General features: G+C 33.4%; 1 protein-coding gene and 5 non-coding genes across 12 annotated transcripts in view; all 6 read left to right on the top strand.

Annotated features, from left to right (window-relative positions):
• Positions 1 to 56, top strand: part of LOC114171903 — a 157-nt gene extending 101 nt beyond the window's left edge. Inside the window, exon 1 of the small nucleolar RNA XR_003601732.1 lies at positions 1 to 56. This exon is cut by the window's left edge and continues 101 nt beyond it. This is a non-coding gene — a small nucleolar RNA (small nucleolar RNA snoR2/U65).
• A 61-nt stretch (positions 57 to 117) lies between these two features.
• LOC114171902 lies at positions 118 to 193 on the top strand. Its single transcript, XR_003601731.1, has one exon. It is a non-coding gene; the product is annotated as a small nucleolar RNA snoR77Y (small nucleolar RNA).
• Positions 194 to 3144: 2951 nt separating this feature from the next.
• On the top strand, positions 3145 to 3270 carry LOC114171906. Its single transcript, XR_003601735.1, has one exon. It is a non-coding gene; the product is annotated as a small nucleolar RNA Z112 (small nucleolar RNA).
• A 64-nt stretch (positions 3271 to 3334) lies between these two features.
• LOC114171904 lies at positions 3335 to 3484 on the top strand. The gene has a single exon (XR_003601733.1). It is a non-coding gene; the product is annotated as a small nucleolar RNA snoR2/U65 (small nucleolar RNA).
• A 61-nt stretch (positions 3485 to 3545) lies between these two features.
• Positions 3546 to 3621, top strand: LOC114171907. The gene has a single exon (XR_003601736.1). It is a non-coding gene; the product is annotated as a small nucleolar RNA snoR77Y (small nucleolar RNA).
• Positions 3622 to 3831: 210 nt separating this feature from the next.
• On the top strand, positions 3832 to 9873 carry LOC114171900 (putative pentatricopeptide repeat-containing protein At1g64310). Of its 7 annotated transcripts, none has more exons than XM_028056682.1 (5): positions 3832 to 4130; positions 4225 to 4982; positions 5094 to 5943; positions 9046 to 9154; positions 9283 to 9873. In XM_028056682.1, the coding sequence occupies exons 1-3, from the start codon at positions 3986 to 3988 to the stop codon at positions 5898 to 5900; spliced, it is 1710 nt and encodes a 569-aa protein (XP_027912483.1). In that variant the 5' UTR covers positions 3832 to 3985; the 3' UTR covers positions 5901 to 5943; positions 9046 to 9154; positions 9283 to 9873. The 7 variants fall into 7 exon arrangements, with proteins under 7 accessions (XP_027912483.1, XP_027912482.1, XP_027912480.1 ...); XM_028056679.1 differs by adding an exon at positions 6333 to 6377 and having other exon boundaries at positions 3837 to 4130; positions 4225 to 5943; XM_028056681.1 differs by having other exon boundaries at positions 3835 to 4130; positions 4228 to 5943.
• Positions 9874 to 10931: the final 1058 nt, after the last annotated feature.

The raw sequence follows: 10931 nt of genomic DNA, 5'->3' as shown, positions 1-10931 counted from the left end.
GAATCTGTGGATTTCATACTTTATGATCTGCGGAGCCGTTTTGTGCGATTACATTTTTTATTCTTCGTTTGAACTTTGTGTTGTTTGTTTTAGTTTTATGTTGTCATGCTTGTGGCGAAGCTGATGATGATTTATTTTATTTGGAATTACCGTCTGATATTTGATGAGAATTTGTGGCTGACTGAGGCTTCCTAATTACTTGGATGAAAATTTGTTCAAGTTTCATCTTTTTTATTTATTTATCTTCAGTGTTGCTACTTTTTTCACTTTTCTTGCTGTGCATAAATACCTCAGGTGAAGAGCGAAATATACAATATGGTTATTATTGTTTGTGAATTGATGCTTAAAATGTCTTTGTTTGCCGATTATTGTTCCCCCTTGTATGCAGACAAACGAATTAGCAATGTAAAAGTTTTCATATATTTAAATAATTTTTAAATAATTCATGAGATGACAGAAGAACCAATGACTTCATCATATTCTTCATTGGTATATGATGTATTATTTTTAAAAATGTGTTTATATAGTCTAAGAAATAATATTATATATTTTCTATCGTGTTATTTAATAAAATATAAATAAAAAAATTACATATTTTTGTTATGTTAATTTAAAAAAATTTATTTATAAGATAATTAATTAAGTAATTTATTATCAAAATTATAATTAAAGATTAAAGTATAATGTATATAATATGATAATCAAATTAATTAAATATTTAAATTATAAATAAATATAATCAAAATATTTGATAAAATTTACTCAAATATGAGTAATTTACAATTTAACTATTGTGAATCTATATAATTAGAAGTCATAAATGGTTATTAAAAAATTTTAAAAAATATTATAAAATAATGTTTGGGTTAAGTGAGTTGTCAACTCATCCTAAACCTGGTTTGAATCTAGGGTTAATTGGGTTGGGCAATCCATTTTTGAAAAAGCTAAATTTTTCTTGATCTAATTTTGCTTGAATTTGTGGTGAGCCAAGTTGACTCAGAAGTTAAAATCTATTTTAATATCTTTATTATGAATACTGTAATAAAATAATAATAATTATTATTGAATAAGAACAAATTATTATTTAATAATAAATAATTTTTAAAGAAGTGACTGTCGTATGTACTTGGAAAAAATGGAGAATGGTGGACAAGGAAAATAGAGAACAATGTAATTGGAAGGCAACATTTTGTGTTTGTCATTGTGAGGGAGTTATACTGTGAATGAAGACTTGAGGATATAAGCAACATGGAGTTAATGCATGTGGATGAGGCTGAGTATTAGGGTTCATGTTTAATTTTCTTACTATTTTTAGCATTCATAGTGTCTATCAACAAATAATGATATAAACACGTACCATTATCTTACGATTTTAGAAAAAAAAAATGAAACAAAAACCTATATAAATCATAAAATACGGATCTAAAGCCATCGAATAAAACCTTGAATCATTTCGGCATTAGATTACTTTTGGTCCCATAGGAAAAGTCCTCTGTATAATGCTAATTAGGCAATTGCTTCCTGCAACTGTGAGGTTAAAGGGACCAAACGTGCAACTCCAGAAGAATGCATAGGGTTAAATCATTAAAACACCTTTAAGGTTAGTTTTAATATTTCACACATTTGATTGAGTGCAGAAAGAAATTTGAGGGGTGCAGGAAGTAATAGCCTTCTAATTAATAAGTATTAAATATTTTTATACTTTACGAGTGTGATATAATAAAAAAATATTGTACAAGGATTTTGTTAAATAGGTATTGTAAAAGGCTAATAATCTTATAAAATGAATAGTTTTTTAAGAATGTTTTAAAGATAATTGTGGGAGGGAAATAAATATTTGATGAAGATTTATATTGAATTTGAAATCATTAAATATTTGTTGTTGTATTAATTTATTGTTACTTCTTTAAGTGGAAAAATTGTGTTTTTATTGATCTATATATTATTAAATAATAAAATTTATTTTTATTTGCTTAAAATAAAAAGATCTTAGAAGAAAAACTTCAAAATATAATTATAAAACAAGTGCATTCTCTCATGGTGTATAGATTAATATTTTTGATTGAATAATAATAATATAAGAAATCTTTAAATATAGACTATTTTATCTTTTAGTGAACCTATATTAAGAAATACTTTGACCTTTCGATCTTGTATTTAAGTTTTATGCACTAAAGATTAAAATTACACACTCAAACAATGGTATTTTTTTTACATATGCGAAAAAAAATTGTTCGGATATTACGAAAATGGGCAAGTCAAAAACATATTATGAGTCATGCGGATTTATGATGACTTAAAAAATGTGAAGTTGTCAAGAGTCATGACGACTTTAATATTAATATTTTGTACTAGAATCGTCGTGATTCTTGATGACATTAGTATAAAACATTAATACTCAAGTTATCTTAACTATCACTTTTTATAAATTAATATTAACATTGAAGTCGTCATGACTCTTGACAACTATAACAATTTTAATATAACAATTTTAGTTTTATTAATTTTTTTAAACTCCGTTATTTGTAAATATAATTGAACACACATTTGGTTTGTCACATGTCTTTATTAAAGAGAAAATTAACATTAACAAGTAATTAATTTTGAAAAACCACTTAAGATGTTAAATTTATGAAGCAAAAAGGTAAATAATAAAATATTTCTTTCGAGATTAATTACATAACTTCTTGTATTACTCTTTGATTATATTGATTAATTTACACTTAAGTATTCATTATTCATAGGAAATAAAAAGAGATATTTCATTATGTATTTTAATAAATATTTGATTTTTGTTTTTATACTCAATATTTTCTAAACATTTTGTTGTTTAGAATATCTTTTCAAGTATATAATTAAAACACATTTGGGCCATTTGCATTACTGAAAGCCCATTTTCGTTGACATGCTCTTCTCTAACCTAACGGCATAGTCATGTCTATAAACCTCACATCCAAAGTTCTTTCTCAGTGGGATTGGCTTCACAACTGAGTGCGATCTTGTTTTAGGGTTGGCTTCGCAACTGAGTGCGATGTCATGTTAGGGTTGGCTTGATGTATTCAATAGTATGTGATTCTCTCATAGTCATCGTTTTTGTGCTTAATTTTGTACATGTTAGATTCAGATACAATGGATAAGCGAAAATGCCCTGTGAGGAAGATCTCCCATAATTGATAGGAAGTGCCGTATGACACTCTAAACGCAGCGCCAATCGAAGAACTTGTTCTTTGTGGCGCTGTGTGTGCGATTTGGAACGGGTCTTTGAGGGTATTTTTTTTCTTAATTGTTGTTATTTAAATTCTTTTTTAGTTTTTAATTTTGTTTTCTAGGGTTAGGTCTGATGCCACGTCGCTGGTAGCTTTAATTGCAGTGACCAGTGATACTATGATTGGACCAAAATCAAAAGTGAATTTCGTTTGTTTTGATAGGAATCTGTGGATTTCATACTTTATGATTTGCGGAGCCGTTTTGTGCGATTACATTTTTTATTCTTCGTTTGAACTTTGTGTTGTTTGTTTTAGTTTTATGTTGTCATGCTTGTGGCGAAGCCGATGATGATTTATTTTATTTGGAATTACCGTCTGATATTTGATGAGAATCTGTGGCTGACTGAGGCTTTCTAATTACTTGGATGAAAATTTGTTCAAGTTTCATCTTTTTTATTTATTTATCTTCAGTGTTGTTACTTTTTTCACTTTTCTTGCTGTGCATAAATACCTCAGGTGAAGAGCGAAATATATAATATGATTATTATTGTTTGTGAATTGATGCTTAAAATGTCTTTGTTTGCCGATTATTGTTCCCCTTGTTTGCAGACAAACGAATTAGCAATGTAAAATATCAAGATTCCTCTTAACTTAAATTACATGTCATTTATGTGACTTGTTTGTCTCTCACAATCCCCAACTCCTCCATTACTTATTTTATATTTCAGACCCATGGCCTTCATCTTCTATTTCCTTTCCTCCATCAAATCCTTCACTGCATGCAACAATTTCCATGGTCACCTGCAGCTACAAAATGTTCAAGTACTCCAATAGAACCCGTCTCCCTCTTCGCCGAAGGCGCAGACTCCATTTTTGCCGACCAGCGCCTCTGTTTTATGCATAAACACCAACACCACCTTCCTGGTAATCCGATTCTCACCAAGCTTTTTTATGCAAAAAAAACAAAAAAAAAATCTCATGCTTATCAACTCACAAGTGTTGTCTTTGTTGCTGTCAGAAGTTAACATTGTTATCTTAATGTTCATTCCGTTTGAATGGCTTCATTCCGAACTCAGCAACATTTGTAGGTCTCTCTTGAGGGTGAAGCAGTTACACGCATTCCTTTTGAAGACCTATCTCTCAGAAGACCCTTTTTACGCAACAAAAATTCTCAGGCAGTATGCAGTCAACAGCGACATCAACTCGGCCCATCATGTGTTCGACAAAACTTCCGACCGAAGTGTCTACCTTTGGAATTCCATGATTCGAGCTTTCGCGCAGTCCCAAAGATTTTTCAGCGCAATCTCTCTGTTTAGAACCATGCTTGGGGCTGACATAAGTCCTGATGGTCACACTTATGCTTGTGTTATACGTGCGTGTGCTGACAACTTTGATTACGGTATGCTAAGGCGTGTTCATGGAGGTGCTGTGGCTGCAGGATTAGGACTGGACCCTGTTTGTTGCAATGCACTTGTGACTGCTTATTCAAAACTTGGTCTTGTTCATGAAGCGCGTAGAGTGTTCAATAGGATCACTGAACCAGATATAGTTTTATGGAATTCGTTGATTTCTGGCTATGGGAGCTCTGGTCTATGGGATGTGGGGATGCAGATGTTTAGTGCGATGAAACTTGTCGGGAAGAAGCCTGATGGATATACCCTGGCTGGGTTGCTTGTGGGTATTGTAGATTCTGGGGTGCTGAGCATTGGCCAAGGATTACATTGTTTAAGTCAAAAGAGTGGGCTTGATGCTGACTCTCATGTTAGTAGTTTGCTGGTGAGTTTTTACTCGAGATGTAAGTGTATGGATTATGCATATAGAGTCTTTTGCAGTATTTTGAATCCTGATTTGGTCACATGGTCTGCTCTTATTATGTGGTATTCTCAGGCTGGGGTGTTTGAGAAAGTGCTGTACCTTTTTAGGAAATTAAACATTGAAGACAGGAAGGCAGATACTGTCTTGGTTGCCAGTGTATTGGCTTCTATTGCTCGGACGGCAAATGTAGGACTTGGGTGCGAGGTACATGGATATGCTCTTCGGCATGGATTGGAACTAGATGTCAGGGTCTCCTCTGCTCTAATAGATATGTATTCAAAGTGTGGTTGTTTGCAGTTGGGAATTAGTGTTTTCAGGATAATGCCAGAGCGGAATGTTGTTTCTTATAATTCTATAATTTTGGCTTTTGGCTTGCATGGATATGCTTACGAGGCTTTTAAGGTGTTTGAAAAGATGCTGGAGAAAGGATTGGTACCTGATGAAGCCACATTCTCTTCTCTCCTTTCTGCCTGTTGTCATGGTGGCCTCGTCAAAGATGGTCGCGAGATTTTCCGGAGAATGGAGGAAGAATTTAACATCAGACCTAGGGCTGAACACTATGTTTACATGGTGAAGCTCCTTGGAAGTTCTGGGGAGTTGGAAGAGGCTTACAGTCTGATCCGGTCTTTACCAGAACCTGTAGACAAGGCCATCCTGGGAGCCTTATTATCTTGCTGTAATTCTCGCGGAAATTCTGAGCTGGCAGAAACTGTAGCACAGCAGCTTTTTGCAAATAATCCTGCCGATAATGTATACAGAATTATGCTTTCTAATATATACGCGGGTGATGGGAGGTGGGATGATGTTAAGATGTTGAGGGATAAAATAACAGGACGTATGAGAAAAATGCCCGGACTAAGCTGGATTGAAAGCAGTTAGCCAGTTGCCTCTCTTTCCAGAAACAGAGAGGATTCTCCAAAAGGTATTACAATGTTAAACGTATATTTGCATATTTTTTGCTTCTTCTACTATTTTGACTTCTTGGAATGCATAGAATTGGTCTTTGGGAATTGTCTTTTAAGAAAAAAGCATGGAATTCTCATCTATAAAATCACACAATCAGGAGTTTCTTTAAAGTCTCTATGCCTGGTAGAAAACACATTGAGAGTAACATCATTCATTTTTTGTTTATTAGATCAAATTGATTGGAATATATGTAATAAAGGTGTTCATAACAGAGTCCAAAGTAACCGTGCATTAACCAATCCATGTATTTACATACTAGTGCGAACTCATGCCTGAGTTAGATTTCTGAAATAATGATTAAATTCTAATCTCACTTATTTTTAAATTATGCATTTGTTCCGTTAGTTTCAGTGGCTGATCTCACTCAAGTGCTGCCTATATGTTCTCTTGGTATATTTTCAAATACCCTCTTTCTCTTGCTATATTTTTCATATACATGGTTCCGGGGGGTTTTGTTCTATTCAAAGTCAGTTCATGTAAAAAAAATACTTAAACTATGTGACTATGTGATAGGGTATTGATCTCCAACTTTTATGTCTAACCTAAGATTGATGTTCTTTTTCTTTATACTCTGCCTGTGGTTCCAAAGCTTATCTCACACCTCTAAAGTTCTAACTTTTCCATTTATTTCCTTTCTCAACACTCCTACTAAGATTACATTATTTATAAGAAGCATGCCATTGACACCTAGATATACTCTGTTGGCAAGTCTACAAACAAGCCTCAGGGTAAAAAGATTAGGGTTCAAATTGATCATTGGTACAAACCTATAGACACAGGAAAATCTGTTGTGACCTCAATTTTTCATTTATTTCGGCTTTTAATGCTACCCATTTTTTAATTTAATGTCCAGTTCGGTCAACTCGAACCGATTAAAGAGATCAGTTCTTTGCAAATCTGCAACCAAAGTACTTTTAATCCAAAGCCAAATTTCACATGTTCTAGGGTAAAAAGCAAGATTAATTGTGTGATCTATGAACCCACCCTAATCCCTTTTCTTTCTAGTTCACAATATGCACATCCTTCTGTTCTGATGATCTCACACAAATTGAGCGGAGATCTCAATTTAACAAGTAATTGCACTTGTAGCGTTCAACCTTGTTTGCAAATTCTGCTTTGGTTGATCCCTCCTTGAACTTAGCTTCTAGGTGATAATGCCTCCAAGGAACATCTTGGTGAATTCTACATCCCAATCCTTCATGATCCATTGCATGAGTTTTTTAATTGATATAAGGAAACTTTTCAAGAAATTTCATGATCAACTTAACTTTTATTTTTCTATTTCTCTTTTCTTCAATGATACTTGTTGATGTATTAGTTTTGTTTTGTTCCTCTGATTGATGATGTAGTAATTCTATGAGTGCGAGTGCAATGTAACTTGAGAATGAGAGAATACTGTGATTTGGAAATTGGAACCATTTATGTTTCTCTTTGTATTACATTAATGATTAATGATATCCTACTGATACGAAGATAGAACACCATTTGATTGGGTGAAAGGAAAATTGTAGGATTGTTTGTGACTAAAAACTTTAAGATTTTTTTTTCTGAGGTTTCTATAATAACAAAAAATTTCAATATTAAGGCAGTTTATTTATTTTTTATTTTTTGACTGGGTTGTAAGAACCAATGGTTTTCCGTATTATCCTTGTGCTTTAGTTTGCAGTAGATAAATGATATTCTACCAGATGGCTTGTTGCTGTTACAGGCTTGATAGTTGGCTAGGTTCCCTGTTTTCATATTTTTGTTAGCTATTATTCCTTTTCATGGTATATGATGCGCTGATTTAGAAAGTTGAAAAGAAAGTTGTGTTATATAATGGGCATCCATATTACTTTCTGCATCTAGGGCGGCAAGTTCTCCGTTAAGAGTTCAAGAGATGCTTTATTAAAAAAAAATACAATTTTTTCATTATGTTCCTCTTCACTTTTGGGATGATGCTTTTCTCACATGTCATCTTGTCCAAACGTTTCTTCACTTTTTGTTTTTTGCAATCAGGTTCCTATTATGTCTTGTATTGCAGATAGACTTTTTACCTTGTTTCTCTCCTTATATTTAGTTTCACATGTTTTGGCCATGACCTTAAATTAGGTATTTTTAAACTTTCTATCAAATCTCTCGAATGCATTTATTTTTAGGTTACTCAGATCTCCAAAAGGGTTATCATAGTTTTTTTACCTCAACTTCAACAATATAGTCTTTACCGAGTTACTATTTTTTTTGAGACCTGCCCCCTCTCCTTCACTGTACCTGATGATAATCACTACAAAACCTTTGTATAGTGGACCTATTGGTTTGGCTCCAATTTTTGCTTTTGCTCCACCTCCATTGATTACATGCCAACAACGAAAACACATTCCAGTAACATTACACCTACTCTGTCTCTTCTTTAAATTTTGCGTCTATTCTTAAGTTTACATATGAAGCCACAACTAAACCATATTGGTGCTTGGCAATGTTGGATGGTATGAGAGCTTTACACTCCATTGGCATTTGGGAGCTTGTTCCCTTAACTCCTGACAAGACTAGTAATGGCTTGGGTTTATACAGTAAAGATTGGATCAAACGGTTTTCAATTAAATCATCTGCTCTAATAGACTTCCTTTAACTTCTACACTAGTTGTATATTAAATATGCCTTGTTACATGGTAAGTTGCATGAAGTTTATCCGTATTAGTATCACGTTTTAGTGTTTTTGGTGAGTCTTGTCTTGTTGTTTGCTTTGTCATTCTCCCAGAGGTTTGAAGTGGTCTCATCATGCCTAGTAGTTTGGCTGTTTTATCTCCGCCTTAATACATTTCACCATAACTCGATGTAAAGTTGATCACTCTATTTTCTCCATTCACTGGCGGTGCATTTATTATGTCATCTACGTTGATGACATAATCACTAGTAAATGACATAATAAAGACTCAAAACTCACCTCTTCATTTAGTTTTAGACAAAAGACTTAGGACCCTCAAATACTTGTGAAATTGTCCAATGCTTTTCTTATTTGCATTACCCAATAAAATATGCTTCGATATTCTGAGACTGATGTTCTTGATTGCCATCTCAGTTATACTTGGGTCCCAATGTCAATCTTCAACAAGGTTAAAGGGGCCGTTTCGTAGGAAAACTCAACCATCTTATTGTCACCATACCTGGCATCACCTTTATAGTTAGTGGTAAGTCACTTTCTTAATTTCACTTGTGATAATCAGTTAGATGTTGTCATTCATATTGTTTGGTACATATATATAAGAAAATAAAGGAAATGCCAAAATTACTTGTTACTCTAATATGATTTTGGCAGTATCATGATCATACAAGAGACCCACTTCTAGGTAATGTGGTCTTATGGGAGGAAATTTCGTTTAATTGAGGAGAAAGAAGCATAACATATTTGTGGTTGAAAATTGTGCTACGGTATCGGTTGCATGCAAGTACGTGGCTAAATTAGGAGACATTCAATATATGACATTTATATGTGACAATCAAGTTATATTTCTGATAGGCAATACATCAAATCCAATCTTTCTTGATCGGGCCAAACACAGATAGATTGCTACTAAGAAAAAAATCTGTTTTAAGAGGAATTTATAAGTGACTTTGTCAACTCTAATGACTGGTTGACCGACATTCTCAGCAAGTTCTTGGAAGCTTTCATCATGATTACATTTTAGCAAGATTGTGCTTTAACCTGGAGAGGAGTGTTATATTTGAAATAATTATCCCCATAAATAAGTGTTGCTGTTACAACAATTTTAGGAGTTTAATTATTCTTTTGTATTTGTGATTGATTTTGTTGTACCCTAATGTGCTCACATACAACACAATATTCAGATATGTTCTTTTTTGTATGATAGTTTACAAATAAAGTACCACATAAGTGATTTGGTCGTTATGTTTGCTAGTTAAAAATGCATTACTTGAACCCAAAGACAGTGGGTTTGAACGGTTTGGTTTAGATACTATCCAAATATCATCCTAATTCAAATCAAGATGCTTCTGTCGGTTGAATTAACATGCTACGGAAGCCATGAACACCCTACATTTAACAGGTGCTATTAATATTTAATTGAAAATTTAATAAAGGTTTTTTCCACAATGTAAAGACCTTAAGAATCAATCCAATGAGTTGATGTAGTAGTTAGATACATTACTGTAACACACTGTAGTAATTAGATATATTACAATAACATCATGTGGGGATGATCTATTTAGCTGTGAATTCTGTTTTTGGTCTTTGCTATATGTGAAAACTCGCTAAGCAAGCGACACTAACGATATCACAAATGAAATGAGATTAATCAATGATTTGATCGGGGTAGAGAAAACTTATGACAACAAGAAGAAAAACCATAAGAATCAAGATACCACTCTTTTAAGTTTAGATACAAAGTGGTTGTTGTTTCACACACATGATGCAAACGTAAAGAGATTAATTTGCGCTTTCCCCTTTATTTTATCGGTGAGTATCAATCGTCGCAATTCTTATTAAGTTCCCTGTCAATATTTAATAAATATTATGGTGGAATGTCGATGAAACCTTGCCCAAATGGTGGAATGTCAATATTTAATAAATATTTAATCCTCTAATGTCTTGGACCCAATATGTCCCAAAGCATTCATCTCTATCCAGAATGTATATCATTTAGCCAATCCTGAAAGCCAGATCTAATCTAACGAAGAAAGATCTCAAAACAAACAAAAGACAGATCGGCAAAACAACTCTCTCCGCGTGCTAAGCGCAAAATGGAATTGGATTGGATCTTCGGACCTCTAGAAGCCGCCTTACTATATGTAGTTCCCAGTGATAGAACTGCTAAACAAGAAGCTCCTTAGAAGGACGGGTGGAAGAGCCATTCGTTTATTTTATATAGGATAGACCTTTTTTACTCTCGATAGACCGATCGAAGACTGACGGCAGACCGAAGAGAGCAAGCCAGTGGCAGAAATAAG

The sequence above is a fragment of the Vigna unguiculata genome, unplaced genomic scaffold (genome assembly GCF_004118075.2).
Source record: "Vigna unguiculata cultivar IT97K-499-35 unplaced genomic scaffold, ASM411807v1 contig_39, whole genome shotgun sequence".
Taxonomy (NCBI): domain Eukaryota; kingdom Viridiplantae; phylum Streptophyta; class Magnoliopsida; order Fabales; family Fabaceae; genus Vigna; species Vigna unguiculata.
Note: the sequence above shows the minus strand (reverse complement) of the source record. Positions and strands in the feature narration are given on the sequence as shown.

Coding starts and splice junctions, on each gene's coding strand:
- LOC114171900 (XM_028056679.1), top strand. CDS start 3,986: ATGCAACAATTTCCATGGTCACCTGCAGCTACAAAATGTTCAAGTACT. Junction 4,131..4,224: donor ACACCAACACCACCTTCCTG/GTAATCCGATTC, acceptor TGTTGCTGTCAG/AAGTTAACATTGTTATCTTA.